At 40.0% G+C, this 26,507-nt stretch overlaps 1 protein-coding gene across 1 annotated transcript; it reads right to left on the bottom strand.

Annotated features, from left to right (window-relative positions):
- Positions 1-586: 586 nt before the first annotated feature.
- On the bottom strand, positions 587-25,516 carry LOC133136677 (CMP-N-acetylneuraminate-beta-galactosamide-alpha-2,3-sialyltransferase 1-like). Its single transcript, XM_061254325.1, has 8 exons — positions 25,379-25,516; positions 16,551-16,667; positions 8,004-8,162; positions 6,159-6,349; positions 3,938-4,117; positions 3,528-3,573; positions 3,260-3,379; positions 587-760 (listed from the first exon to the last, which is right to left on the bottom strand). Exons 1-8 carry the CDS (start codon positions 25,514-25,516, stop codon positions 587-589), a joined length of 1,125 nt encoding a protein of 374 aa, XP_061110309.1.
- Between the last annotated feature and the right edge of the window lie 991 nt (positions 25,517-26,507).

Raw genomic sequence — 26,507 nt, 5'->3', positions numbered from 1 at the left:
ACTAATGCTTTTGTAAATGGATCATTGTACATACAGTACAGATAGCTTAGAGCAGCAGACATGTCCATGGACTACACAAGACAGCCCTTTAGCTGAGTCTGACTTTCAAATGTATGCTTGTATCCAAGGCCAGGCCATTCACAGTATGTGCATCAGAGTTAGTCAGATATTCAGTAGACTGCAACTGCCATATGCCAGTGTCCTGCTGTTGTTCATTTCAGAGATTGTTGAAACGGGGGGCGATTGTTGTTCCGTGATTGTTGTCCTAAATTATTGACAGGGAATGGGGGGTACAGTGGGATGTTTTTCATCACTTGTTCATCGTGGGGATTGTTGATGGCAGCAGAGTTTGCCACTGACAATAATGGGGGTATCATTGTCAGTGGCAAACCTCTTGGTGGGCGGTGGGGGTGGGGGCAAGATAAATCCAAGAATCCAAGTACAAACATTTTCACATTGACTGAACAGAAAAGGCCCTTGGGTTTGAGGGGATGCCTGAGGTCAAGGCAGAGTTGCTTCATTTCACTTAGAAACATCCACCAAATTCAAGCATTACATTTTCCTATTTCACAGCCAATGGTTCCCCTCATTTCCCTTCAAACAACTTGATTTTTCTTTTTTTACAGGCCAGCAGCTTCAAGGTCATGGACTCATAGTCTCCAGCATGCCATCCGGTTGGCTTTCTACGTGTAAATTTGTTTTTCTCCCAGTAATGCTGCCAGGTTCCGTCCTTGGCTGCTCCAAATCCAAAAACATTCACCTGAGACCAAGAGGATGGAGACAGTTTGATGTTAAACTGAGTAGATTTCATGAATTCCAGGTGTTGGTAGTGACTGTATCGTCATCAACAATATAATTACTATTGTACAGCCTACACCAGTGAGCACTTTATTATGTATTTTTTAGACCTATCTTTTAGACTTATTAAATCTCCTGCTGCTGTAGCCAATCCACTTAGAGGTTTGATGCTTTGTGTGTTCAGAGATGCTCTTCTGCACACCACTGTTGTAATGTGTGGTTATATGTGTTACTGTCACCTTCCTGTCAGCTTTGACGGCTGTGCATGTAAATCCCAGGAGATACGAAGTTGCTTAGCTACTGTAAAACCCAACGCTAACCCAACGACGGAGTTTAGCGAGGGCTGAAGGTATCAGCGTGCTCGTCCTTCTGGTGTTGCTGAAAGAATACTAATAGGGTTAAAAATCAGTGGCCCCTATGCAGACAGTCTAGATCAGCCAATAAACAAACCACGATACAAAGGCAGTAGTACCACTCTGCCTTCCGCTCTTTACTGGTCCGGGCTGACCCAGAATCTCCACAATAGGGCCAATAGATTCACCTTCGTTTATCTGACTCCATTTTAGAATAATAATTTAGATTATTTATCCACATTAGTGGATGTCGTATTTATAATTTTGACTTGATCGCTATAGGAATCCTGTACTGAGATTTACTCTCCGGACAGTCCTCTGCTGGTACCACCGCATGTCACATCACGCGTTATGTGCACGTCTCACGAACTGACTAGCTATCTGTAGTCATCAGAGGTCGCAGGAATAGCTACTCTTGGGTATATCTGTTTACAGCCTAGGGACCCAAGCAGGCCAACCTAGCTACGGCTGTGCTCGACATGAATGAACTACCATGCGGAGGCGAGGGATTTACCATCATAGGTCTACGGGTGCTATACGCCGTGATACATTAAGCGTAAATATTCATCTTCCCTAGACCAGTTTGAGGGGGTAAACCACGCATTCCTTGTATAACTTTGAGTGTCAGTAAGCGAAACCAAACAGATCAAGTTTTAACAATTTATTTTACCAGGCAGGTTACATACACGTAATTGCATACTAGTTCCAAATAAAAACATTACAATGCAAACCAAATTACGGAGTCTTAAAAGTCATACCTGGTAATAAAAGCTACATACGGGAGTCTGGCTACAGACACCCTGTACATAGAAATTACGTGCACGGAGTGCACGGGAGGCTGATTGCATTCTCCCAGATTGCTTAGTTCGCTGTCCTTAAATCCAAAATCTGGCCTTTGATGTTAACCATCTGTAATTTGGAGCCACGCCTCCCCAGGAAGCGCAGGGGGGTTGAGGCACATGGCTTTCACTGGGGCAGAGCTCCACACAGCTTCTCCTGGTTGGTTATGATGTACAGGGTTTGCTGTTGCAGAAATAAAACCATTGCACCAGTCGCACTGAAACAATCAGAATAATACCAAACATGAATATTATCTAAACTGACTTTGTCATGAAACATCCAATGCTGTACACATCATTTAGTGAGTGAGTAAAGAGGGAGAGAGCAATGAAGGGGGGTTCAGGAGAAGGTCAGGGCCTAACAGGCCGTGCCCTCTGAAACCTTCCCGTGCCGTAAAGGATGTTGCCCCGTCGTGACGAGTTTTACGGCTGGAGGCCTGAGTCTTCCCCCACAGGCTCCTGCCCGTATGGGTGTGGAGATAAGGGGGGGTTAATGATGCATGCTCCTAAATTACTTTACAGCCACATATTCCACAATACCAGAGGAAGCCAGCAAGCTGACCAGCCCTGAGTGATAATGCCAGATGTCGGCCTTACAATACTCAAACCACCCTGTCTGTCACCAACAATCATTCTACAGTCAAAGTCACTTAGATCACATTTCTGCATCATTCTGACATTTGGTCTGAAAAACAGCTGAACCACTTGACAATGTCGGCATGATTTTATGCATTGAGATGCTGCCACATGATTGGCTGATTAAATATTTGCATTAAGAAGCTGATGTACAGGTCTACCTAATGAAGTGCTCACTGAGTGTATATGCATGGGTGTGAAACTTTATTTGTGTGTGTGTGGGGTTTTTTTGAGGAGGAAGCAGGGAAGTCGGAGAAGCTTAGGGTTCTGAGTGAGGGGAATAGTTTTGGGAGAAGATCCAGGTTTTTAGGGTATTTGTGTTAGAAATGATAAAACCAACATGAAGACCAGAGAGCTGTCTTTTGGAGAAAAGCAAGCATTACATTACATTACATTACATTATATTAATGGCATTTGGCAGACACTCTTATCCAGAGTGACATACAGTTGATTAGACTAAGCAGGAGACAATCCTCCCCTGGAGCAATCCAGGGTTAAGGGCCTTGCTCAAGGGCCCAACAGCAATGTGGATCGTATTGTGGCTACACCGGGATTAGAACCACCGACCTTGCGTGTCCCAGTCATTTACCTTAACCACTACGCTACAGGCCACCCCCTGTAATATGTGCTTACCTCATCACATACGTGGATGGCGAACATCAAGGTTAAGAAGCCGGTGGAGGGATATTTCCCATGGCGTTCAAGCCACACATCATAGACGTACTTGAAGAACTCAGGGTTGTAAATTAACACCTGTGTTAAAAGGAATCAGAAAAGTCACCGAATGAGCGAAATAGACATACTATATGTAGAATATTGTATAGTCACACACTTGTGCATACACACACACACACACACACAAAAGCATTTTGTAACAAAGTGCGACACAAGACTCTTTCACCTTATTCTTGTCTGCATTAATCTTGGCCATCACACGCATACGGGTGCTGTGGAAAACAGAGAGATTTCAATCACCTGCTGGGTGCCACTTAGTCCAATGACTATCCACAAGATCAGAGTCCACTAGTACCCCAGGGCAGGACACTTGGAGCATCCATGGCAACACTGAACCAAGAGCTAATAAAGGAGCCCTTTTTCCCTTTCTTTCTGTCTAGCTCATTTTAGCCCTCACCCTAACATTAAATGCAAAGCGTAATGATGAAAACGGTTGCTTCTTTTTCATCCGAAAACAAAGTGAGTGAGCACCACAGCAGCTTCTGACGAGGGCTCCTGTTTCTCAGAGCTGCATTCAGCTTCTTAGATCAATGTTCAAACACAAATGCATTCCCAATGTAGCCCATGGCCACCTACCGTTTCACAGTGCCTGTGGTCAGAGCACTAGTGATCCACTCCAGATCCAAAGTCTTGAATGGTATCAGCAGCAGACTTGTGTCCTTTTGCAGGTTTGTGGCACTTTCTGGGCACATGACACGATGGGTGGTTCTGTTCCCTAAGTCCTTTTCATAGCCCAAAATGGGAGCTCTGTTCATTCTGCAGAGACAATATATATATATTACTTTTAGAGACTGGCTGCTATGTAAACTAGTCTTGACATTGATTTTAGACAAAGCAATCATGAGAGCTGCATTTATGTGGCCCAAGTTTACGAGACAACCAGGAAACATCATTATGGTTTCTGTAACGTGATGGGAGCAACACTATTGGCACAGAAAATACACTGACTGGTATTCAATTAACATTTCTCCTTCACTTACTAATAAATGCAAGCTTTGTACCCTTTCTTTGATGGATGGAAGAAACACATGGCAGGAATTTTAGCCTAACACTGTCAGTCCCGAAGCAGGCCGAGCTATCCAAAAAGACAAAAAGAATAGAAGAGAGAGAGAGTGAGAGAGAGAGAGCGAGAGAGAGGGGGAGAGAGAGAGAGAGAGAGAGAGCCGCAGGGTGTGTTGGGGTCCTCACTCCTGGTCCTGGAGAGCCGCAGAGTGTGCTGGCTTTTGTTGTTACTCAGCACTCAACTGATCAATTAAAGCTGAAATTACACAAGATTGCACCTTACCTGAGCCCTCAATGACACTGAGACCAGCACACACACACCCTCCAGGGCTACACGTCCCGAAGCCTTCTTAACGCTACATTGTTCATAAATTGGACCTTAAGCTGTACCTTAACGTTTCAATGTGTTTCCCGAAGCGTTCTTTGCTAAGTATACCTTCCGTACGTCGTACTTTCGTAAGGTTGGTCTGGACCACTCTTCGCTATACCATAGCGATGTTGTCAGCTCACTCCGCTAGTGGCCACCACTGTTAGTTAGGACTGCAAGCCTCTGAAATCACCTGTTGCTCTTAGTTACATCTCAATCTGTTAAGCAATATGTACACTAATATTTATACAGTTGTAGTTGGCTAATAATATTACTAAAATACCACATTAATGGGACTGTTTTCATGGAAAGAATAAATATAATAAATTATAATAAATAATGTTGCCTAATTGCCTTTTAAATGACATTCATAAACTCATGATTTCACACTCTCCCTGTGGGCTGGAGTAATGTTTAACCATAGTGCTTTCTTTGTTTTGTTTGACACCGTAGTCCTAAAACTGTAAAATAATTTCCACGCCACGTCCTTTAACATTATCTGCATTTTGTTTGCTGTGAAGCTGTGTGACCGCTTCTTTCTTTTCTTTTCTTTTTCGCCATAGCTTTATGTTGTTTTCGTGTTGGTGCGTTTTGCTTGTTGGTGCGCTTTTATTGAAAACGTCAGCTAATCAGAGTGAATTACACCAGTAGTGTGATGGTGCTTCTGGCAAATCAACCCTCGTTGAAAAGTCATTTAAGGCAGCATGACAAAGATATTAAAATAATGTAAATAAAACATGACATGGCCAAGGAGGCGTATTGCTAGAGGGCCTAGTGGGGCCAGGCGTGATATCACAAACCGTATAAATAATTTGGCGAAGATTATATTGTAATGGCATGGGGTTCTGTACCTGGGCTGGATGGGAACGGCTACCCGGTCGTGTTTAAAGTTTTTGTTAGAGGGTGTGTCTTGGGGCGGTTTTCAAACAGGTCGTCTGATCTGCTATAAAAAACAATTGTCGCCCGACCATTTCGTCAGTCTGCGAATGTTTGCTGTGAGGAGCATTACTGTTAGTCTGGTCTAATAAAACAAGCTGCCTCAGTCTTTCCTCAGTCTTTGGATCCAGCGCTCGCTACAATATATACGGTTGGATAATTTAGTTTGTAAGTTTGAACTTCTATTTATATGTTACCACTAGTCGTGATAAATGAAATGTTTTAAAGTATTCCTGCAGTGTTTTATTCATAAATAACACTACTTTCTCTAATAACGCAATCAAGCAGTCGCGGCATGGAGTGCATAATCGATCACAGACAGGTCGATAGGCCTAGTAATGTCGCACGTAGAAGCTATGCCTTAAGCAACCGCCTAAGGGATAGTTCGGAGAACACGCCTAGGAAAGTAAACAACTTTCGTAAGGTATACCTTTCGAGTCTTCGTAAACTGCTAAGAGACACCGTTATTGAAAATCAGGCTGAATCGGTCACCTTATGATGAAGTCATTGGAGTCAATGAGGGCTCCGTAATCGGATCCGTTGAGGTTCCCAGAATTCCCGACTACAGCGCAAGTCCTGCAGCGATTGGGCCCTGAGTCGTTGTAATGTCCGTTGCCAGGGACGACCTTGAATAGTTTCCGCACCACATCTCCGTAGTTGGCATTTTGCTTAGTCTGTAGCCTCTGGGGACACAATAAAGACACAGAGACTCTCAGCTGCTCGAGAGTCAATCAGCAAGAGCAACGATAGCTGCAGAACAGAACAAAACATTAATTTGCATAACCCCAGGCGAATGAAAGGTTATGCTGTTTTAAAATTTTTAAATACAGCATAAATAACCGCGGTCGAGCTGCACGCCTGTTTTCCGTTCTGGTTCCCCGGAACGACTTGCCTACCACTGTCAGGACAACAGAATCCCTCCCCCTATTTCGACGCAGATCCCTCCTGATTTCCCCCCACCCTTCCGATATCCCTGTTGTCTAACCCCCCCCAAAAAAATAAAATAAAAAAACTTGCACTTACGATGACTGTATTTTTTGTTTAGAACAGCACTTCATGTGTATTTTACTAGTTATGGATGTGATGCTTTAACTTGTGGAAGGACCTATGCACTTGTAAGTCGCTTTGGATTAAAAGTGTCTGCCAAATGACGTAAATGTAAATGTATGCTGCTCACTGGATGTTTTTTTGTTTTTCGCACCGTTCTCTGCAAACTCTAGAGACTGAAGTGGAAATCCCAGGAGATCAGCAGTTTCTGAGATACTCAAACCACCCTGTCTGGCACCAACAATCATTCCATGGTCAAAGTCAACTAGATCACATTTGTTCCCCATTCTGACATTTGGTCTGAAAAACAGCTGAACATCTTGATCACATCTGCATGCTTTTATTACATTACATTATTGGCATTTGGCAGATGCTCTTATCCAGAGCGACGTACAACAAAGTTTTATGGATTTAGTTGTTGCCGCACAATTGGCTGATTCAATATTTGCATTCACAAGCTGGTGCACAGGTCTACCAAATAAAGTGCTCACTGAGTGAATATTGGTGATTGTAGTTTTGCTGGTGATCATATTTGTACTTCATAATGTTCGGTTTTGAAAGTGAACTCATTTTTTTAAAAGTTGCAGTTTAATGCATTCATGCTGAACATTTGCTTTAGGAAATGACAAACATGAACAATATTTTTAACAATGGCTAAAATTTACATTTTTACAAATGTACATGGGGGGACACTATTCAATGCAATTCTATTTCATGCATTCAACATTCATCACAACAAAACTCAAAGCCTCGCTTCATTATATACTGTTCAACTATTCAGCATTCATCACAACAAAACTCAAAGCCTCATTTGATTATATACTGTTCAACTATTCAACATTCATCACAACAAAACTCAAAGCCTCGCTTCATTATATACTGTTCAACTATTCAACATTCATCACAACAAAACTCAAAGCCTCATTTGATTATATACTGTTCAACTATTCAACATTCATCACAACAAAACTCAAAGCCTCATTTGATTATATACTGTTCAACTATTCAACATTCATCACAACAAAACTCAAAGCCTCATTTGATTATATACTGTTCAACTATTCAACATTCATCACAACAAAACTCAAAGCCTCATTATTTTGTTCTTATTATTCTTTTTTTCTGTTCATTTTTATTCACATTGCATGTATGACTTTCCTTTCCAATAAGATATTGCTAAATGTATGTCGTATGTTTTACCATGTTTATAAAACTGTAAAAAGTTGTCCCCTGAAGTGGGGGCTGGCGGAGGGATGAGATGAAAAAGAATCCATGTTTGTGTGTGCTTACCTGCCACCAGTAATAGGTGCTCTTCGGAAGTATGGCGTTCTCCTGCGACAAGAGCGGCGATATGGACGTGTTAAAGCGCTTCATGAACCAGGGGTCTTCATCCTCAACAGAGATGCACTGGCGGCAGGCACACAGTGCCCTGGAGACGGGTTTGTCGGACTGCCGGTAGTCAAGTTGTAATAAGTATGATGACAGATTGCTGTAGCTAAATAAAACTAAGGTAGCAGCACAGCTGCAGAACAGCACAATCAAAAGCTTGCTTTTCAGATGCTTGAGGCCCACCATTTTGTACATGATATGTGTTTAGATACTGGAAAGTTGTTCTCAAAAAGAGGGAGAGCTTCCTCATTGGAGGGTTTGACTTAAGACGAGGGTTTGAAAGGATTGTATCAGAAACAAAGTGCATGACCCATTCAGGCAGGGAATGTCATCCTTTTAGAACAGTTCTCAGATGCACAAAACCTGCACAGTAAGTCACGTCTGAATAGGAGGGAAAATGTGACGGTTTGAAGTGCAAGCTTGTGCTTCCTGTTAGAGGGAGGGGTCCTGCTTTCTTCTTTTTGACTGAATTAGGTGGTGAAGAGATGGTGAAGCTGCTCTCTGCTGGAAATCACCCACCTAGAAAGAAAACAAAGGAGGACTGATTACACTCAACATATCTATGGTACATATCAGTAATGGACCTGGAGCATTTCCCAACAGAGGGGATTGCTCTCCGTAGAATCCTTTGGAGCACACAACTGACTTAAATATTACCAGATTATTTAAAAACCCAAAATACATTTATCTTATTTCCAACCTGAGACTGCTACACTCAAGGAAAGACAAACCTTATTTAGTGTACACCACATATTACTGCCTTGGGCCCATAAAATGCCCATACTACTTCTAATAAGCTACCTAAAAGGAGATAAAATAATAGGTAGATATTGCACATGATTATAGTTAGATATCGCACATGATTATAATTCGATATTGCAGTGGTTATAGGGAGATATTGCACATGATTATAAGTAGATATTGCACATTATTATTGTGGGACATTGCACATGAGTGTAAGTAGATATTGCACATTATTATAAGTAGATATTTCACATGACTATAAGTAGATATTGCACATGATTATAGGTAGATATTGCACATGATTATAAGTAGATATTTCACATGACTATAAGTAGATATTGCACATGATTATAGGTAGATATTGCACATGATTATAAGTAGATATTTCACATGACTATAAGTAGATATTGCACATGATTAGTTAGATATTGCACATGATAATGAGGCCACACCAGGCAGGCTAGTGGAAACAGCCTGTGCACATGTGATTTGCAGTTTTCCATGTCTCTTTCCTCATTTTATATGAGATCTACAGTCCCCTCCAAAAATATTAGAACAGCAAGGTCAATTTCTTTGTTTTAGCTACACACTGAAGACAATTGAGTTCAAAAGATGTACATCATCCGATCCAAATTTCATCTTTTATTATATTACCTATTTTGTATCAGACCACCCTATTTTCAGTTGAACAAAAGTATTGGAACATGTCACTGACAGGTGTTTCCTGTTGTCCAGATGTGTCCTGTTAGATTGATTTGTTAAACAATAAATAGGTCTGAATGCTTACTCTTGGTTTTAGCCTTGGGTTTTGCCTGTGAAGACTGCATTTGTGTTAGAAATAAACATGAACATGAAGACCAGAGAGCTGTCTTTGGGACAAAAGCAAGCCATTTTGATGCTTAGAAAAGAGGGGAAATCCATTGCACAAGCATTGGGGATAGCTTGTACAACAAATTACAATGTCCTGAAAAAGAAAGAAACTGCTGGTGTACTGAGCAACAGACATCGAACAGGTCGACCAAGGAAAACAACAGCAGTTGAGGACAGAAACATTGTGAGAGCTGTGAAGAAAACCCCCAAAACATCACAATCAAACAATCTATGCAGGGCTGGGGTGAAGGTGTCCTAATCAACTGCTCAAAGAAGACTTAGAGAGCAGCAATAGAGAGGCTATACCACAAGATGCAAACCACTCATCAGTAGTAAGAATTGGAAGGCGGGACTACAATTATGGTTTATGGGTATGCAATGTAATGGGTGTGAACAGTTTTGACAGCTGCCAAAATTAGAGGTGTGAACAGTTAAAACTTCAAAATATGTTCCGTAACTGTAGCCAAGAAATACAGCCGGGGGACAACTAGTGCTCTGTACAATTACCAACAGTGCTAGAATGTTGTATATCTACACTCAGTGAGCACTTTATTAGATATTTATTAGACTTATTTTTTAGACTTCTACTGCTGTAGCCTATCCTCTTAGAGTTATGACGCGTTGTGTGTTCAGATTTGTCAAGTATTTCACAAATCTTTGTAATTCAATGCAAATATTAACAATTACTATTATTATGATTCTTCTTCTTTTTCTTCTTCTTCTTCTTCTTCTTCTTCTTCTTCTTCTTATTATTATTATTATTATTATTATTATTATTATTATTGCTGCGATTGCTGAAGCGCATCAACAGGAGTTAATCAATTCTGACTTCTGTTTACAATTTAACAATTATTACATCTGTATCAAGATATTCCAAACTGCATAGACAACTATTGCCGGACATAGTTTCACGTATGCAAAACATGCCAAAAAAAAGCATCTGCAAAAAAGCAGGTAAAAAAATAGTGTTCCATTCCAAATCTTTAATGAAATAAATAGGCCTACATAATAGTAATTAGTAAATAGTGTCAGGCTGAATAAAGAGCCAGACACTAACCAAAATCTCTCAGGTGAGATGTCAGCCTCTTCTGTAACTACACAGCAAAGCATTATCTGGCCAGATTCAACAGGAAGAGCCACCAAGTCACCTTCATTCAGGCTAGTTAAGTTTGGTCACTTTTGCTTTGTTGTTTGTTTGTTTATTTGTTTGTTAAAATAAATAAATAAATAAATTCAAATAGGCCCTGGTCCTTATCTTTGTTGTACAGGTAGCAGTTGAAATTGTACTTCCCTCTAGGGTCTTGACAGCTGCCAAAATTACAGGTGTGAACAGTTAAAACTTCAAAATATGTTCCCTAACTGTAGCCAAGAAATACAGCCAGGGGACAACTAGTGCTCTGTACAATTACCAACAGTGCTAGAATGTTGTATATCTACACTCAGTGAGCACTTTATTAGATATTTATTAGACTTATTTTTTAGACTTCTACTGCTGTAGCCTATCCACTTAGAGTTATGATGCGATGTGAGTTCAGAGATGCTCTTCTGCACACCATTGTTGTAATGTGTGGTTATTTGCGTTACTTTCACCTTCCTGTCTGCTTTTTTTTTCTTGATTTTTTTGTTGTACCATCCTTTGCAAACCCTAGGGACTAGTGTGCGTGAAAATCCCAGGAGATCAGCAGTTTCTGAGATACTCAACCCACCCTGAATGCCACCAGCAATCATTCCCACAGTCAAAGTCACTTAGATCACATTTGATGTTCTTCTGTGTCTTGCTGTGCGTAATGCACAATCTGTGTTATTTGTTGTATTTTAAGCCATTTTGGCCAGGACTCCCTTGTAAAAGAGATGTAAATCTCAATGGGACCGAGTAAAATAAAGGTAAAATAAAAATAAATAAATAAAATGTTTACACAAAAATAATGTTTGGTTCTCACAGAATGGCCAGACTGGTTCTAGCTGACAGGAAGGTGACAGCAACTCAAATCACGCTGTGGGTATCAGTTACAGTTACATTACAATAGTGACATAGAACATCCCAGAACACACAACATGTTGAATGGCGGATGAACTACAACAGCAGAAGAAATATCTCCAATAAAGTGTGTATCCTTACTATAGTCTATTTGCAGACTCCTGCTGTTCACATGGTCTTCAGTGAAGCACAAGATGATTTTGAATCTAAAAAGTATAATTTCCAAAGCTCCTCTGTAACCTAACGTATGGCAGTATCTCTAAAGTTTGTAGAAAATGCTGCGGGAAAAAAAACGTTTTGTTCGTGAAAACTATTTTTATTCAGTGACCTCTTGAAGTGGCGCCTTAACTGATTTTAAGTCTGCTCGGGCACAGATTATTTTAACTACAGACTTCAGAACAATGCTAATGGAGATAATCAATTAATCAAGCAATTACCGCTACATGGTTCGAAATAAATATAGGATATTATTCGACATAACAAGATAACTATAGGATACTATAATAGAACAATGTGCACGTGTCCATATAAGACACGAATAGTCAATGCATCAGTGTTGAGATACTAAATGATATGAATATCTTGACACTTAATATATTGCCCACTTACTTCTGATCTTGGGCTGCCCGCACTTGAGAAACTGATAGCCTATGCAGTTATTCCATAGTCAACGCATATGTCCATCATGCCACAGTAGCGCTGATAGTGTACGGATAAATGGAGCCTACAGTAGAGTGACGCTCCATTGCACAACAATGCTGATATTTAATAACCTGTGGCGGTAACGCCCCCTTATAGCGCTGCATTGAAATGGCCCGACTTATTATTCTACCTATTGTAAGTGGCAACATTTTTTAGGTGATCACAAACGGTGCCTTTACAATTTAACCCTCTAAAGAGGTTCGGGTCTGTGGGACCCGTTTTCAATGTTTACTAAAATAAAAATGATACAACAAATTTTTTTTTTTCAACCTTTGACTCATAACCCTTGGCTCATTTTCTGTGAAGAACATGTAAATGAACTCATTTTCATTGAGTACACACTGTGCACCCCCCTGCACATTTACATTACATACAGGCGTATAATATACGTATAAGGTTTGCTGTGTACCTTTACCTGGTCTTCCTCCTATCTTGGACTATTGTGTGTGTGTGTGTGTGTTTGTGTGTGTGCGTGCGTGCATGCATGCATGCTTGCCTGCGTGCATGTGTACTTCCCCTTTAGATTATTAGATTTAGATTTAGATCCACACTGTCAGACTGTGCCCCTCGTGTGGTGTGTAGACATTGTGTTCAATCAGGGCCGTTTGAGTAACGACTGGGTCTCTGAACTGAAGTCCAGTGAAAGGGCCCTACAGTTTTTTATGACTGGACTGCATTTGCCCCCTCCTTGTGGCTGGGCCCCAGAAAGCTTTGCTGTTTTCCGCCTTATTGTGGGCATGTGTTCATTGTTAAATTTGTGTTCTGTATCCTAATTTCAATTTTATTTAAATCAATAAACACCAATATTGAAGACAGCCTTCTCTCCTTTATATTTGTTGAAGAAAAACATGATTTATTCCTCCCAGTTTTGATTATTAGTGATTTGTTTGACCAAAATCACATTTCATCACAAAAAACGAATACTAATGAATGTGATGTAGCAGGGGTAAATGGCACATATTAACCATATATGCTATATGTTATGGTCTATATTGCTTGTAATGAAGATAAGGTCAACATCAGTCGTCTTATTTTTACATAAATTGTTATGACTGTATTGTTTTAAGACCCCAGTAATGGTATGGGTCCACCAGACCCGCGAAAAGGTCCTGAGTAACAGAAATATGTCTGCCGCAATCGATGTACGATCAATAATGGCAAAAACTGCCAAAATGTTTGCCTACCGATAACGTCTTTTCACAAATAATGATGTACAAAGTTGCACCCTGGGTGCGGATTCGTGATCAGTTTCACGTTTTATTGTACACTAAAGTTAGAACTGCCCGGGAAATCTGATAGGTTCTAGATCTAATTGAGGTCAACTTCTCTCTGGAGCTAACAAGGCGCATTAAAAGTCGTATTCACACTCAAACTGTTAGCTAGGGCATATCATGTGACCAGATTGGTAGAATATGTCACCATGGAAAAAACTATTGAATGCGAATAAACCCGGATCCCGGATGTGCGACTCTCACACTATTACTTGCCAGGTTGTCCTTGTACAAATGTGTCCTTAATTGATCTCCCTGGTTAAATAAAGGCAATAATAATCATACAAATTGCGGCTGTCACTGTGCGAATGTGACAAAATGTGCAGGCGCAACATATCCAACCTCCTTAAAAGAAAGGACAATGTTTAAAAGATTTATCCTGGTTAAATTGTTATTTTTGTTATTATATCCGTTTTTAAGGCTGTCACATTTTAATCAAATCATCCGTTTTTTTGAATGAAAAATGAAACCCTAAAAAATTACCCGATTAAAAGTACATACATAAATAAATAAACCCCAAAAATGACGAGTCTCGTGTAGGAGAGGTTGGTTGGCAACTATTTTCCGGTACTTTGAACGTCATAGATACAAAAATGTAACATTAAAATGTTTGCTTCCCTGAACTGCACTCATCTATTAGTTTTAAAAATCACTCACTTTTTTGTGAGGTAAACGTTTCAGTTTTGTTGTATCAAAAGTAATAAAATTCCTTAGTTCTATTTAGTAGAGATGGGAATCAGCTACATTTTGATAAGATTTGAAAGTATGTGATGAGTGACGTCATATTTTGGGCGACATCGTGATGAATTTCACAATGTAGTCCGGGTGTGTGCCTATACACCTGTAGGCGTGTGCCTATACACCTGTAGGTGTGTTCCTCGGATCGCGCTGCTTACCTGCTTACTTCACCTGTCCTCGCCACACAATATATTTATGATATTTATTTTCTCCCATTGGGTATTTGTGCTTTCTTGTTCTCATTTAAATGTTGAAATAATTTATATTGGTTGCTTCATTATTTGTAACTGGAGCATTTTAACAGTGTGCACAACATTTGTGGACATTAACATTTGTGCATTTACAACAGAGACCTTTTAGTTGCTGCCACATGATTGGCTAAATATTTGCAGTCACAAGCTGGCGTACTTGTCTACCTAATACATGTATAAATAGTATTTCATAAAATAAAAATAATAATGGAAAGGGAGAGCTTATTCGATTTGTGATGGAGTTTATTTATTTGTTTGTTTATTTGGGTCCCAGTCATGTACTTTAACCACTACACTACAGGCCACCCTGTAGAAACAGGTCTCACCAAAACCACACATCCTCATACCTCATCGCAGGCCAGGGCAGGACACTGTAAGTGTTCCAAGGACAGACTGTGTGGAAGCTCTGACTCATTCGGTATGTCTAGAAGGAGGCATTGGAGCTTTATTCAGGTCCAAAACCGCACATTAAAGTAACACGTAGTAGCACATTGCTAACTCATTGCATTTATTTATCCACAAATGACCACTTGAGCCACGTACAATATTTAGCTACAATACTCCCAAAGTGTCTGGAACGTATGAATAGCTCAGGTGTAAGTTATGCCATTTCAATGAAACCTTGTTTTGTTCCTGGAAGGGGGCATTACCGCAACAGGGTAGGCTAATTCAAAGTCCGATACTCTTGTACCTGCGCCGCCAGTTCAGAAGTTAATTCATCCGTACGCGACCACTGCTACTGGGGCACTACTGTACAAAGAGCCCTGGGAAAGGGAGCCACAGTAATCATCGACCAGTATGAACGGGATATATTTTTATTGTGGTTTCTTTCCTTTGTGTTAAACTGAATGAATATGGAATGACTCCAACGGATATCAGTTTTGCAAGTACGGGGAGCCCGATATCTGAAGTAAGTGGGCTATGATCAATTAATATCGTGCAAAATGGCACAATCTCACCACAGTCTGGAGCCCTGTCTATGATGGGGCAAGTTGTCACAAGAGCACACCTTCAACTTAACTTTCGGTAACTCTGTACTGAAATAAGATATGAGGATGTAATGAATACAAAATATGTGCCTGGGACATGATTTTTTCATTCGGTATGACGCATTCCTTTGTGACTTATTGCACGTGAACATGTAGAGTGAACAACAGATTAATTTGACAGATCTTTAAGCATAAACACCAATTTTTATGTAATTTCCGTACTTTTTCCTTGAGTGTCTCAGGCTGTGTGCATCATAGGAATTCACACTTCCACCTGGAAATAAGATAAATATATTTTTGGCTCTTGAATATTACATTAGCTAGCTAGCTGTTATTTAGCTGACGCTTATTAGTTAAATAGCTAGACTACGCAGGGGAGTGCATGGATTCTACAAAGAGCAATCCCTCTGTTGGGGAATGTTCCAGGTACATTACTGATATGTATAGATGGAGCAACATGCTCAATCCTCCTTTGTTTTCTTTCTAGGTGCGGAATTTTAAGAGCAGTTTTCAATGGTGCTGTTGATGGAGGGTGCCTGTCTCATGTTTCTGCTTCCTCCTTCGGCTTCAAACCATCACATTTTCCCTCCCGTTCAGACAATGGTTGTTTTTTAATCTGTACCTCTAAGCACATTACATGCAGTTTGCCAAGCAGGAAATGTAAACTACGCGCATTTAGCAAACCTTCCAAATCCTCGTCTGAAGTCAAACCCTCCAGTGAGGAAGCTTTTTTTAAAAAAAAAAAAAACTCTTTCCAGTATCACAAACACAACGCATATCATTTACAAAATGGTGGACCTCAAGCATCTGAAAAGAAAGCTTTTGATTGTGCTGTCCTGCATCTGTGCCATTACCATCCTTATATTCAGCTACAGCAGCACCCCATCGTGCGTATTACGGTTTACCGTCCGGTGGTCCGACAAACCCGTCTCCAGGGCACTGTGTGCCTGCCGCCAGTGCATCTCTGTTGGGGATGAAGACCCCTGGTTCACGAAGCGCTTTAACACGTCCATATCGCCGCTCTTGTCGCAGGAGAACGCCATACTTTAGAAGAGCACCTATTACTGGTGGCAGGTAAGCACACACAAACATGAATTCCTTTTCTAATCCTTCCACCAGCCCCCACTTCAGGGGACAAATTTTTACACAAATACTGAGTTTTATGGTAAAACATATGACATACATTTAGCATTTAGCATTTAGCAATATTTGATTGGAAAGGAAAGTCATACATGTAATGTCAATAAAAAATAAAAGAATAATAATAACTGGCCAACCGGATTACGGTTCACCAGGGCATATCTTCCAAATTTAAAGTTATGCTTTTCCAGTAATCCGAGGCACATCGAAGAACAAATTTGACTTTTGTTTCGACGAATTCAACCATTTGTTCCAAACCGTGAAGCAGCGCATAGCCTGGCTGGATGAACGCACTTCTTCCCTCTGGCTCCGTTTGCAAAATTAAAATAATTTATTTGTCCATTTGCAGCACCAAAACATGAACGAGACATAGTTGTAAATTAGACATTGCATTTTAACTGAACGAAAAACATATTATAATCGAGGTAGCGTGTGGTCAAAATGTATTTTTAACCAAACTATAGCAAACGCCATCGGCTTTCGACCCCAGCAATTCAACTTCCTATATGTCATATAGGCCTATAGCCTTTGCCCTCTCGTGTCATTGTAAACGTGGCCCAAAAACACATCATTAGGCACATTAAACAAATATAGGCCTACTTCACAACCATTAGCCCTAATTATAATATTAATAATGCAAATCCACACCCAAACTCAAATCTTATTTGCATGAGAATGGCCATAATATTCTGGCGCCTAATTTTTTGTTTTACAAATAATAATCTAAATCATTTCGGTAATCATAAATGGCCATTATGTTAAACATTCACACGTCCTTATACATCGATCAAGATTAAGTACAAAGCATCCAAGAATCGTACTACACCCAAGCAGACATGTACAGTGCATCCGGAAAGCATTCACAGCGCTTCACTTTTCCCACATTTTGTTATGTTACAGCCATATTCCAAAATGGAATAAATTAATTTTTTTCCTCAAAATTCTACACACAACACCCCATAATGAAAACATGAAAGAAGTTTTTTTTGAAAATTTTGCAAATTTATTAAAAATAAAAAACTAAGAAATCACATGTACATTACGACATAATCATGCATGACAGAGTTTTCGAGGTTATAGTATATAATGAAATGAGGCTTTGAGTTTTGTTGTGATGAATGTCGAATGCATGAAATAGAATTGCATTAAATAGTGTCCCCCATGTACATTTGTAAAAATGAAAATTTTAGCCATTGTTAAAAATATTGTTCATGTTTGTCGTTTTCTAAAGCAAATGTTCAGCATGAATGCATTAAGATGCACCTTTATAAAAAATGAGTTCACTTTCAAAACCAAGCATTATGAAGTACAAATATGATCACTAGCAAAACTACAATCACCACTATGCACTCAGTGAGCACTTAATTAGGTAGACCTGTGCACCAGCTTGTTAATGCAAATATTGAATCAGCCAATCATGTGGCAACAACTAAATCCATAAAAGCATGGAGATGTGATCAAGATGTTCAGCTGTTTTTCAGACCAAATGTCAGAATGGGGAACAAATGTGATCTAGTTAACTTTGACCATGGAATGATTGTTGGTGCCAGACAGGGTGGTTTGAGTATCTCAGAAACTGCTGATCTCCTGGGATTTCCACTTACTACAGTCTCTAGAGCAGGGGTTGGCAACCCTGGTCCTGGAGAGCCGCAGGCTGTGCTGGCTTTCGTCTCCACCTTAAAATAAGCAACCGATTCAGACCCAAGAAACCAGGTGAGGTGAGTTAACTGTGCAATCAACGGCTTTCATTGATCAATTAATGCCAAGTAACAACGAAAGCCAGCACACCCTGCGGCTCTCCAGGACCAGGGTTGCCGACCCCTGCTCTAGAGTTTGCAGAGAACGGTGCGAAAAAAAGAATCCTAAAAATATCCAGTGAGCAGCATTTCTGCGGGGCAGAGACGCCTTGTTCGTGAGAGAGGTGAGAGGAGAATGGCAAGACTGGTCAAAGCTGATTGGAAGGTGACAGTAACGCGAATAACCACACATTACAGCAGTGTTAAGCAGAAGAGCGTCTCTGACCACACAACGCATCATAACTGTAACCGGTTAGGCTACAGCAGCAGAAGACTTAATAAGTCTAAGAAATATGTCTAATAAATACGTCTAAACATGTCTAAAAACTTCCACAAGTTAAAGCATCACATCCATAACTAGTAAAATAAACATGAAGTGCTGTTCTAAACAAAAAATACAGTCATCGTAAGTTTTTTTTAAAAAAATTTGGGGGGGGTTAGACAACAGGGATATCGGAAGGGTGGGGGGAAATCAGGAGGGAGGACTAAGGTACAGTTTGAAAAGGTGTGTTTTTATTCTGCGTCGAAATAGGGGGAGGGATTCTGCTGTCCTGACAGTGGTAGGCAAGTCATTCCTCCACTGAGGAACCAGAACGGAAAACAGGCGTGAAAGTGCAGCTCGACCGCGGTTATTTATGCTGTATTTAAATTTTTTAAAACAGCATAACCTTTCTTTCGCCTGGGGTTATGCAAATGAATGTTTTGTTCTGTTCTGCAGCTATCGTTGCTCTTGCTGATTGACTCTCGAGCAGCTGAGAGTCTCTGTTGTGTGTCTTTACTGTGTCCCCAGAGGCTACAGACAAAGCAAAATGCCATGACTCAGCGCCCAATCGCTGCAGGGCTTGCGCTGTAGTCGGGAATTCTCGGAACCTCAACGGATCCGATTACGGAGCCCTCATTGACTCCAAAAATAGTGTTCCATTCCAAATCTTTAATGAAATAAATAGGCCTACATAATAGTAATTAGTAAATAGTGTCAGGCTGAATAAAGAGCCAGACACTAACCAAAATCTCTCAGGTGAGATGTCAGCCTCTTCTGTAACTACACAGCAAAGCATTATCTGGCCAGATTCAACAGGAAGAGCCACCAAGTCACCTTCATTCAGGCTAGTTAAGTTTGGTCACTTTTGCTTTGTTGTTTGTTTGTTTATTTGTTTGTTAAAATAAATAAATAAATAAATTCAAATAGGCCCTGGTCCTTATCTTTGTTGTACAGGTAGCAGTTGAAATTGTACTTCCCTCTAGGGTCTTGACAGCTGCCAAAATTAGAGGTGTGAACAGTTAAAACTTCAAAATATGTTCCCTAACTGTAGCCAAGAAATACAGCCGGGGGACAACTAGTGCTCTGTACAATTACCAACAGTGCTAGAATGTTGTATATCTACACTCAGTTAGCACTTTATTAGATATTTATTAGACTTATTTTTTAGACTTCTACTGCTGTAGCCTATCCACTTAGAGTTATGATGCGATGTGAGTTCAGAGATGCTCTTCTGCACACCATTGTTGTAATGTGTGGTTATTTGCGTTACTTTCACCTTCCTGTCTGCTTTTATTTTCTTGATTTTTTTGTTGTACCATCCTTTGCAAACCCTAGGGAATAGTGTGCGTGAAAATCCCAGGAGATCAGCAGTTTCTGAGATACTCAACCCACCCTGAATGCCACCAGCAATCATTCCCACAGTCAAAGTCACTTAGATCACATTTGATGTTCTTCTGTGTCTTGCTGTGCGTAATGCACAATCTGTGTTATTTGTTGTATTTTAAGCCATTTTGGCCAGGACTCCCTTGTAAAAGAGATGTAAATCTCAATGGGACCGAGTAAAATAAAGGTAAAATAAAAATAAATAAATAAAATGTTTACACAAAAATAATGTTTGGTTCTCACAGAATGGCCAGACTGGTTCTAGCTGACAGGAAGGTGACAGCAACTCAAATCACGCTGTGGGTATCAGTTACAGTTACATTACTATAGTGACATAGAACATCCCAGAACACACAACATGTTGAATGGCGGATGAACTACAACAGCAGAAGAAATATCTCCAATAAAGTGTGTATCCTTACTATAGTCTATTTGCAGACTCCTGCTGTTCACATGGTCTTCAGTGAAGCACAAGATGATTTTGAATCTAAAAAGTATAATTTCCTAAGCTCCTCTGTAACCTAACGTATGGCAGTATCTCTAAAGTTTGTAGAAAATGCTGCGGGAAAAAAAACGTTTTGTTCGTGAAAACTATTTTTATTCAGTGACCTCTTGAAGTGGCGCCTTAACTGATTTTAAGTCTGCTCGGGCACAGATTATTTTAACTACAGACTTTAGAACAATGCTAATGGAGATAATCAATTAATCAAGCAATTACAAGCATGGTTCGAAATAAATATAGGATATTATTCGACATAACAAGATAACTATAGGATACTATAATAGAACAATGTGCACGTGTCCATATAAGACACGAATAGTCAATGCATCAGTGTTGAGATACTAAATGATATGAATATCTTGACACTTAATATATTGCCCACTTACTTCCGATCTTGGGCTGCCCGCACTTGAGAAACTGATAGCCTATGCAGTTATTCCATAGTCACCCATATGTCCATCATGCCACAGTAGCGCTGATAGTGTACGGATAAATGGAGCCTACAGTAGAGTGACGCTCCATCGCACAACAATGCTGATATTTAATAACCTGTGGCGGTAACGCCCCCTTATAGCGCTGCATTGAAATGGCCCGACTTATTATTCTACCTATTGTAAGTGGCAACATTTTTTAGGTGATCACAAACGGTGCCTTTACAATTTAACCCTCTAAAGAGCTTCGGGTCTGTGGGACCCGTTTTCAATGTTTACTAAAATAAAAATGATACAACAAATATTTTTTTTTCAACCTTTGACTCATAACCCTTGGCTCATTTTCTGTGAAGAACATGTAAATGTACTCATTTTCATTGAGTACACACTGTGCACCCCCCTACACATTTACATTACATACAGGCTATTTGGGTCCACTGGACCCGAAGGTTATAAGTATGAGGTTTATATGTTTTATACGTATATGGTTTGCTTGGGCTATTGTGTGTGTGTGTGTGTGTGTGTTTGTGTGTGTGCGTGCGTGCATGCTTGCATGCTTGCCTGCGTGCATGTGTACTTCCCCTTTAGATTATTAGATTTAGATTTAGATCCACACTGTCAGACTGTGCCCCTCGTGTGGTGTGTAGACATTGTGTTCAATCAGGGCCGTTTGAGTAACGACTGGGTCTCTGAACTAAAGTCCAGTGAAAGGGCCCTACAGTTTTTTATGACTGGACTGCATTTGCCCCCTCCTTGTGGCTGGGCCCCAGAAAGCTTTGCTGTTTTCCGCCTTATTGTGGGCATGTGTTCATTGTTAAATTTGTGTTCTGTATCCTAATTTCAATTTTATTTAAATCAATAAACACCAATATTGAAGACAGCCTTCTCTCCTTTATATTTGTTGAAGAAAAACATGATTTATTCCTCCCAGTTTTGATTATTAGTGATTTGTTTGACCAAAATCACATTTCATCACAAAAAACGAATACTAATGAATGTGATGTAGCAGGGGTAAATGGCACATATTAACCATATATGCTATATGTTATGGTCTATATTGCTTGTAATGAAGATAAGGTCAACATCAGTCGTCTTATTTTTACATAAATTGTTATGACTGTATTGTTTTAAGACCCCAGTAATGGTATGGGTCCACCAGACCCGCGAAAAGGTCCTGAGTAACAGAAATATGTCTGCCGCAATCGATGTACGATCAATAATGGCAAAAACTGCCAAAATGTTTGCCTACCGATAACGTCTTTTCACAAATAATGATGTACAAAGTTGCACCCTGGGTGCGGATTCGTGATCAGTTTCACGTTTTATTGTACACTAAAGTTAGAACTGCCCGGGAAATCTGATAGGTTCTAGATCTAATTGAGGTCAACTTCTCTCTGGAGCTAACAAGGCGCATTAAAAGTCGTATTCACACTCAAACTGTTAGCTAGGGCATATCATGTGACCAGATTGGTAGAATATGTCACCATGGAAAAAACTATTGAATGCGAATAAACCCGGATCCCGGATGTGCGACTCTCACACTATTACTTGCCAGGTTGTCCTTGTACAAATGTGTCCTTAATTGATCTCCCTGGTTAAATAAAGGCAATAATAATCATACAAATTGCGGCTGTCACTGTGCGAATGTGACAAAATGTGCAGGCGCAACATATCCAACCTCCTTAAAAGAAAGGACAATGTTTAAAAGATTTATCCTGGTTAAATTGTTATTTTTGTTATTATATCCGTTTTTAAGGCTGTCACATTTTAATCAAATCATCCGTTTTTTTGAATGAAAAATGAAACCCTAAAAAATTACCCGATTAAAAGTACATACATAAATAAATAAACCCCAAAAATGACGAGTCTCGTGTAGGAGAGGTTGGTTGGCAACTATTTTCCGGTACTTTGAACGTCATAGATACAAAAATGTAACATTAAAATGTTTGCTTCCCTGAACTGCACTCATCTATTAGTTTTAAAAATCACTCACTTTTTTGTGAGGTAAACGTTTCAGTTTTGTTGTATCAAAAGTAATAAAATTCCTTAGTTCTATTTAGTAGAGATGGGAATCAGCTACATTTTGATAAGATTTGAAAGTATGTGATGAGTGACGTCATATTTTGGGCGACATCGTGATGAATTTCACAATGTAGTCCGGGTGTGTGCCTATACACCTGTAGGCGTGTGCCTATACACCTGTAGGTGTGTTCCTCGGATCGCGCTGCTTACCTGCTTACTTCACCTGTCCTCGCCACACAATATATTTATGATATTTATTTTCTCCCATTGGGTATTTGTGCTTTCTTGTTCTCATTTAAATGTTGAAATAATTTATATTGGTTGCTTCATTATTTGTAACTGGAGCATTTTAACAGTGTGCACAACATTTGTGGACATTAACATTTGTGCATTTACAACAGAGACCTTTTAGTTGCTGCCACATGATTGGCTAAATATTTGCAGTCACAAGCTGGCGTACTTGTCTACCTAATACATGTATAAATAGTATTTCATAAAATAAAAATAATAATGGAAAGGGAGAGCTTATTCGATTTGTGATGGAGTTTATTTATTTGTTTGTTTATTTGGGTCCCAGTCATGTACTTTAACCACTACACTACAGGCCACCCTGTAGAAACAGGTCTCACCAAAACCACACATCCTCATACCTCATCGCAGGCCAGGGCAGGACACTGTAAGTGTTCCAAGGACAGACTGTGTGGAAGCTCTGACTCATTCGGTATGTCTAGAAGGAGGCATTGGAGCTTTATTCAGGTCCAAAACCGCACATTAAAGTAACACGTAGTAGCACATTGCTAACTCATTGCATTTATTTATCCACAAATGACCACTTGAGCCACGTACAATATTTAGCTACAATACTCCCAAAGTGTCTGGAACGTATGAATAGCTCAGGTGTAAGTTATGCCATTTCAATGAAACCTTGTTTTGTTCCTGGAAGGGGGCATTACCGCAACAGGGTAGGCTAATTCAAAGTCCGATACTCTTGTACCTGCGCCGCCAGTTCAGAAGTTAATTCATCCGTACGCGACCACTGCTACTGGGGCACTACTGTACAAAGAGCCCTGGGAAAGGGAGCCACAGTAATCATCGACCAGTATGAACGGGATATATTTTTATTGTGGTTTCTTTCCTTTGTGTTAAACTGAATGAATATGGAATGACTCCAACGGATATCAGTTTTGCAAGTACGGGGAGCCCGATATCTGAAGTAAGTGGGCTATGATCAATTAATATCGTGCAAAATGGCACAATCTCACCACAGTCTGGAGCCCTGTCTATGATGGGGCAAGTTGTCACAAGAGCACACCTTCAACTTAACTTTCGGTAACTCTGTACTGAAATAAGATATGAGGATGTAATGAATACAAAATATGTGCCTGGGACATGATTTTTTCATTCGGTATGACGCATTCCTTTGTGACTTATTGCACGTGAACATGTAGAGTGAACAACAGATTAATTTGACAGATCTTTAAGCATAAACACCAATTTTTATGTAATTTCCGTACTTTTTCCTTGAGTGTCTCAGGCTGTGTGCATCATAGGAATTCACACTTCCACCTGGAAATAAGATAAATATATTTTTGGCTCTTGAATATTACATTAGCTAGCTAGCTGTTATTTAGCTGACGCTTATTAGTTAAATAGCTAGACTACGCAGGGGAGTGCATGGATTCTACAAAGAGCAATCCCTCTGTTGGGGAATGTTCCAGGTACATTACTGATATGTATAGATGGAGCAACATGCTCAATCCTCCTTTGTTTTCTTTCTAGGTGCGGAATTTTAAGAGCAGTTTTCAATGGTGCTGTTGATGGAGGGTGCCTGTCTCATGTTTCTGCTTCCTCCTTCGGCTTCAAACCATCACATTTTCCCTCCCGTTCAGACAATGGTTGTTTTTTAATCTGTACCTCTAAGCACATTACATGCAGTTTGCCAAGCAGGAAATGTAAACTACGCGCATTTAGCAAACCTTCCAAATCCTCGTCTGAAGTCAAACCCTCCAGTGAGGAAGCTTTTTTTTAAAAAAAAAAAAACTCTTTCCAGTATCACAAACACAACGCATATCATTTACAAAATGGTGGACCTCAAGCATCTGAAAAGAAAGCTTTTGATTGTGCTGTCCTGCATCTGCGCCATTACCATCCTTATATTCAGCTACAGCAGCACCCCATCGTGCGTATTACGGTTTACCGTCCGGTGGTCCGACAAACCCGTCTCCAGGGCACTGTGTGCCTGCCGCCAGTGCATCTCTGTTGGGGATGAAGACCCCTGGTTCACGAAGCGCTTTAACACGTCCATATCGCCGCTCTTGTCGCAGGAGAACGCCATACTTTAGAAGAGCACCTATTACTGGTGGCAGGTAAGCACACACAAACATGAATTCCTTTTCTAATCCTTCCACCAGCCCCCACTTCAGGGGACAAATTTTTACACAAATACTGAGTTTTATGGTAAAACATATGACATACATTTAGCATTTAGCATTTAGCAATATTTGATTGGAAAGGAAAGTCATACATGTAATGTCAATAAAAAATAAAAGAATAATAATAACTGGCCAACCGGATTACGGTTCACCAGGGCATATCTTCCAAATTTAAAGTTATGCTTTTCCAGTAATCCGAGGCACATCGAAGAACAAATTTGACTTTTGTTTCGACGAATTCAACCATTTGTTCCAAACCGTGAAGCAGCGCATAGCCTGGCTGGATGAACGCACTTCTTCCCTCTGGCTCCGTTTGCAAAATTAAAATAATTTATTTGTCCATTTGCAGCACCAAAACATGAACGAGACATAGTTGTAAATTAGACATTGCATTTTAACTGAACGAAAAACATATTATAATCGAGGTAGCGTGTGGTCAAAATGTATTTTTAACCAAACTATAGCAAACGCCATCGGCTTTCGACCCCAGCAATTCAACTTCCTATATGTCATATAGGCCTATAGCCTTTGCCCTCTCGTGTCATTGTAAACGTGGCCCAAAAACACATCATTAGGCACATTAAACAAATATAGGCCTACTTCACAACCATTAGCCCTAATTATAATATTAATAATGCAAATCCACACCCAAACTCAAATCTTATTTGCATGAGAATGGCCATAATATTCTGGCGCCTAATTTTTTGTTTTACAAATAATAATCTAAATCATTTCGGTAATCATAAATGGCCATTATGTTAAACATTCACACGTCCTTATACATCGATCAAGATTAAGTACAAAGCATCCAAGAATCGTACTACACCCAAGCAGACATGTACAGTGCATCCGGAAAGCATTCACAGCGCTTCACTTTTCCCACATTTTGTTATG

The sequence above is a fragment of the Conger conger genome, chromosome 9 (assembly GCF_963514075.1).
Source record: "Conger conger chromosome 9, fConCon1.1, whole genome shotgun sequence".
NCBI classification, from domain to species: domain Eukaryota; kingdom Metazoa; phylum Chordata; class Actinopteri; order Anguilliformes; family Congridae; genus Conger; species Conger conger.
This window is presented reverse-complemented; position numbering and strand designations above follow the sequence as displayed.

Coding starts and splice junctions, on each gene's coding strand:
- LOC133136677 (XM_061254325.1), bottom strand. CDS start 25,516: ATGGCGTTCTCCTGCGACAAGAGCGGCGATATGGACGTGTTAAAGCGC. Junction 8,163..16,550: donor GTTTGTCGGACCACCGGACG/GTAAACCGTAAT, acceptor GACTACCGGCAG/TCCGACAAACCCGTCTCCAG. Junction 6,350..8,003: donor GCACCTATTACTGGTGGCAG/GTAAGCACACAC, acceptor TTGTGTCCCCAG/AGGCTACAGACTAAGCAAAA.